This window comes from Octopus sinensis, unplaced genomic scaffold (genome assembly GCF_006345805.1).
Source record: "Octopus sinensis unplaced genomic scaffold, ASM634580v1 Contig00304, whole genome shotgun sequence".
Taxonomy (NCBI): Eukaryota; Metazoa; Mollusca; class Cephalopoda; order Octopoda; family Octopodidae; genus Octopus; species Octopus sinensis.
The window spans coordinates 1-5,817 of NW_021823836.1; the positions used below are offsets into that span (position 1 = coordinate 1).

Sequence of the window (5,817 nt, forward strand, 5' to 3'; positions counted from 1 at the left end):
ATAATATATATATATATATATATATACACATGCATATGCATAACTATAATGTATATATATGTATGTGTACATACATACATATATATATATATATATGTATGTATATATATATATATATTACCTTCTACAGATGGAAATATGTAATTTTAAAATTAAATACAAATAAAAAAAAAGAAAATTTGGTATAAAATTAATATATGTAATAAAAAATAATTATTCAAGAATAAGTTGTTTATATATATATATATATATTATATATATATTATATATATATATACATATGTAAACAAATTAAAAAAATAGAAAAAGAAATATAAAGAGAGAGAGAGATAGAGAGAATTTTTTTTTCTTATTTTAAATATTCTAGCAAAAGTATAAAAAAAATAAGTTGAAAAAAAATATATATGTATGTATATAAGTGGACAGAAAGTTATCTTGGTCCATACAACCAAAAAAAGGAACCGTAAATATAAGGAAGTCAAAATTCCAGTAAAAAAAAATGAACATGCTCTTATGATGAAATAGTAGTAATAACAATAATAATAATAATAATAATAATAATAATAATAAAAATAAAAATAAAAATAAAAATAATACAAAAACATGTTTTGTTTATTAAAATATAATATTGAACTTTGACAAAGATAACAGGAATTGACAAAGCACTGACTCCAACAGCAGTCAATCAACAGCAACGTCAATATTAAGAATAATGTCCACAAGAAAAGGAAACTGAACTTCAACTGTGTCAATGTCAACCGTCAGTGTGTTCTGTCCCTCCTTCTACGTTTGTCTATCTTATATATATACTAGCACATTGACACACTCAACAGCAGAAATATGTCAAAGCCAAGTGTAACAACGACGTGGGCTTATTGGTAAAACTAGCTTGGAAGCAATACATTTTTTGAAAAGAGATTAACTAAATCACTAATGAGTTTATATTATATATATACATGCATAAATGTATGCATTTATACCTATTGCTTGTTTAGTGTGTATTACTGTATTAGGTTTTGGGGATTAACATTGGTTAATTGCTTTAACTCCCAAGTTTAATACAGATTTCTATCTGTTTTTATTTCTAAAATCAGCGATGTTTGTGTCCCCAAGATTTGATTGCCAATATATTGAATTAGTGTGGTATCTAATTCCTTGTTTCAATATATGTAAATAGCAAATCAAACGACGTCAACTAGTGTCAAACATAAAAAAATTTCTTTTGTCAAACATGCACGACAAATATTCAAAAATGTCAAAGATGTCAAACATATGTCAATTATATAATAAGACAAGCCATATTTTCTGTCAGATATCTCCAAAATGTTCTCAGACACTGTCAAATGAATTGAGTAACAGATCTAATGACAAAGAAGCCGTCACTGCCCGTCATGCAAACATAGTCCGAAATGACTGTAAATTTAGTCAATAGGTCAACTTGTAATGTCACAGTAATTATTTCGTCTTACTGTACGATGTCACCATTAAACATTATATTGTTGGTCTCTCTCCCTATTTATATATATGATTGGTTATTAAATCGATAATGGATGCACTGATCAACAAATCAGATGTGATATACGATTGTATACTTAGTGGAGGAATAATAATTTTAGTTTCGTCACTCTCTATATGGAACCGTATGTCATGATCTGGTCTTTTAGTAAAATGCTTGGTCAAAGTTTCCACACTCATTCCTGATCTTTTTTCCATGTCAACATTGTCACGTATGGAGTGAAAATATCCATTTAAACAGTCAAACTCTGTAATCAGATTGGTCAATAGTTTATATATATATATATATATATATATATATATATATATAGCAGTGGACAGACACAAAAGAAGACAAATAGAAAGAATTTAAGTGAAATTTTGAGAGAAAAGGAGAGGCAGATAAACTAACAGAAAAACAATTATATAAATTAAAACAAAGTCAAGCTTATGGATGGATAAATAGATAGAACCTTTCATAGTTGGACATTTGATAATTAACATATGGGCACTTGGAATTCAACAGTTGTGTATGAATGGGTGGAATTTGACAGCAAAATATATGGATGGACAGAATTAGACAGTAAAAAATATGAATGGACAGAATTTGACAGTAAAATTCACGAACAGGTGGAATTTGACAGTAAAATGTATGGATGGATGGAATTTGACAGTAAACAATAAGGATGGACAGAATTTAAGAGTTCATACATGGATGATTTAGCAAAATTTGGCTGTAAATAGATGTATAAATAGACACAAATTTTTACATTTAAGGCATGTTGGGTGGACATAATTTAAAAGTTGCTCTGTGGGTTAAAAGAATTTGACGGTAAATATATGGATGGACAAAATTTGACAGTTAATTGTTCGATGGACAGAATCTGGCTCTAAGTAGATTGATGGATGGAATTAGTTCTTTATGTTGATGGACAAAATTTGGCAGTTAATATATGGGTGGACAGAATTTGATCGTTAATTGTTCAATGGACAAAATTTGACTGTTGGAAGTTTGATGGACGCAATTTGACAGTTAATATATGGGTGGACGGAACTTGACAGTTAATTGTTGGATGGACAGCATTTGACTGTTAGCAGCTTGATGGACGGAATTTGACAGTTAGTATATGGGTGGACGGAATTTCGCATGTGAATGGTGCGAATGGTCTGGTGGAACGGAATTCCTCCTTTTGGCAAAGATGGAGATTCCTTTTTCCTCCTTGTTTCCTCGATAACTTGGCTGTATTTGGAGTGTTCTCGTTGGTCTGTTTTGTCATGTTGCTGTTGTTGTTGTAGTAGTTGTTGCTTATGTTGAATAAAAATAAAGAATAAAGATTGTTATTAATGTTCTTATTCTTGTTGCTATTGTTCTTTATGTTGTTGTTGATGTTGCTTAAAGGGTCAAGAACAAAAGCAACACCTTAATCAAATAATAATAATAATAATAATGATAATGATAATGATAATAATAATGATAATAATAATAATAATATGGATAGTAAAGAAAAGGCAATGATGAAAGTGATAATAGTAATAATAATAATGACAATAATAATAATAACAACAACAACAGCAACTGCTACTATACTACTACTGTAACAGCTGTTTCTGTGATGGAGATTGGCCAGGAGTCTAGAATGCTCCCACTGTAAAAAACTTTTTAAGGAAGATTTGGCACAGTTATGGACGGACGTTTTGTTGTTGTTGTTGTTGGGTTTTATTGCTGATGTTCTTGTTAGTGAAGTTTCATTCTGCAAAATAACTTCTTTTATTATATACGAAATTATCGTTTAATGGCAGAAATACTAATGTGTGTGTGTGTGTGAGACTTCTTTCGTTTTCTCTTCTTTTTTCTGGACACGATACAACTTCTGACTTGTTATTTTTCTTTATAAATTATTGTTGTTGTTGTTGTTGTTGATGACGATGCTGATGTTGTTCCTGCTGTTGTTGTTATTACAGTTCTTTGTTGTTTTTTAAATATTTTTTTTGTTTTGTTTTATTTATTTTATTTTATGCTTGATGTTTGAAATCAATGTCGATATCTCTGTCCCCGCATACACGAAGATTCCTCGTGTTTGTATAAATAACTCTTGAGAGCGAAAGCTTTGCCACATCGGCCACAGACGTATGGCTTCTCCGTCGAATGTGTCTGGATGTGGGCTCTCAAGTTGGACTTATCGGCAAAGGCTTTTCCGCACTTGGGACAGGAAAACGGTTTCTCCCCGGTGTGTGTTCGGATATGTCCTTGTAACAACCACGGTCGGCTGAACCGCTTCCCACAGTACGGGCATGCGCAACCCTGCGTATGCGTGCGCACGTGCATGCTGTACGCTGGCATGGAGACGTATACTTTTTCACAGTGAGGACATTTCCGTGCTTTCTTGTCACTGACGCTTCGGTGCGTTTGGCGATGGCGTGCCAGGTTACTCGAAGTGCTATAACGCTTACCACAGTCGATGCAAATATGGGTGTCGCTTAGGGAGCTAATCCGTGTCGCATCGAGTTCAAATGTTGTGAGTGGAGGCGATCTTGGTTCTGTCTCCAATTCTGTTCGGTTTATGGAATATTCTGCTACAGCGGGCTGAAGCGTTTGGAAGTAACGCTCAGACCAATCGTTGCTGTCACACGAAGGTTTTGATTGAGGGCTGTGACCCATCAAGTCAAATAGGAATGATGTGTGCTCTTTGCATTCCAAAGAACTGTATTCGTTGTCGGAGAGTGTGAGTTCACTCCTGCTGTCTGTAGTAGGAATGGAACACCCACTATCACTGTCCGTTTCATCTGAAGAGCTTTTCGTGAGTTCATATTCTACAAAAGACAGAATGGAAAAAAAAAGAAAATTATTATTTGGAGATGAGGAAACATATTTAAAGTATTATCTATAACAGACTAATTCAAAATATCCTTTCTATTATAGGCACAAGAGGGGGCTAGTTGATTTCGTCGACTCTAGTACTCAACTGCTACTTATTTTATCGCAACCGAAAGGAAGAAAGGCAGAGTCATCCTCAGTGGGCAAAATGCCGCTAAGCCCTTCGTCCGGCCTCATAAGGATTCTGTAGCTCACGGCCTTAAACCAAAGCATAATATGACAATACTTTAATATGAACTGAAGGAAACGGTTCCTCTTTTTTTTTTTTACCTGATGTAATATTTTTGTTCATAAATAAAGAACATGCCTGAAACAGCTGTAGTGGACCTCAACACATCTGTGTCATTGTTTTGATATATATATATATATATATAATGTATGTATGTATATTGTACATATACATCTGTATATATATATATATATATATATATATATATACATATGTATACATATGAATATGTACAATATATATACATATATATATGTATATATACAGAGAGAGAGATGGGGAAGGGGTAAATAGATACCAGTAATTACCATGGGGTTCATATACCAGTAATATCAGATTTATTAAACATTGCTTAACATGTAGTACATGGAAAGTAATCCATGTTTATTTTACAGAAATCTTGTCCCATTTAGACATGAACAAACTCTTTCCCACCTCTCTCTCTCCCTGTCTTTCTCTCTCTCTCTTCCTCTCTCTCTCTCTCTCTCTGCTCCTCTTCCCCGCTTCTTTGAACCTCTGCCACTTGTAAGAACACAAGACATATGGCGCGTAGAAGGGCAAAACTGGGTGGCGTGGGAACTGAACAAAATAGAGTTGTTAGTGGGTGGCGGTGGGGGTGAAGGGGGTTGCAGCAGTGTTTTTCGGGTGTGAGACAAGGGTGTGAGGTGGTTGAATGCGGGGAGGGGAGTGGTGGTGAGGGTGAAAAGGTCGTGGGTAGAAACAGTTAAAAAGGTAGGTTCGGAGGATGAATGGATGTCGTGGTGGTGGTGGGAGGGGGCGGTATGTTAACTTGACCACATAGTGGATAAAATACGATGACCACATGCCACCGGGTCATTCCATAATGTGTGACCAGTGCAGACAAACATACATATGCACACACAGACATCCAAAGATACGCACATACACCCCACACACACACACAGACACATACAGAAAGACATATACACTTATACAGAGAGGGAGAGAGAGAAAGAGAAACAGCTATACATATATATGTATATAGCTGTTTCTTTCTCTCTCTCTCTCTCTCTGTATATATATACATATATATGTGTATATATATTTACATATATGTGTGTGTGTGTGCATACATACAGACTTGTATTTGTGATTGTGATAGCAGTGGTAAATATTCTTGGCTGGTAGTAGTAGTAGTAGTAGTAATAGTAGTAGTGGTAGTGGTGGTAGTAGTAGTAGTGGTGGTAATAGTGGCTGT

General features: G+C 34.1%; 1 protein-coding gene across 1 annotated transcript; it reads right to left on the bottom strand.

Annotated features, from left to right (window-relative positions):
* Positions 1-331: 331 nt before the first annotated feature.
* LOC115226888 (transcriptional repressor scratch 2-like) lies at positions 332-4,310 on the bottom strand. Its single transcript, XM_036515499.1, has one exon. It carries the CDS (start codon positions 4,151-4,153, stop codon positions 3,527-3,529), a length of 627 nt encoding a protein of 208 aa, XP_036371392.1. The 5' UTR covers positions 4,154-4,310; the 3' UTR covers positions 332-3,526.
* Between the last annotated feature and the right edge of the window lie 1,507 nt (positions 4,311-5,817).

What these genes read in the sequence shown, in the direction of transcription:
- LOC115226888 (XM_036515499.1), bottom strand. Translation starts at nt 4,153, where the DNA reads ATGGGTCACAGCCCTCAATCAAAACCTTCGTGTGACAGCAACGATTGG.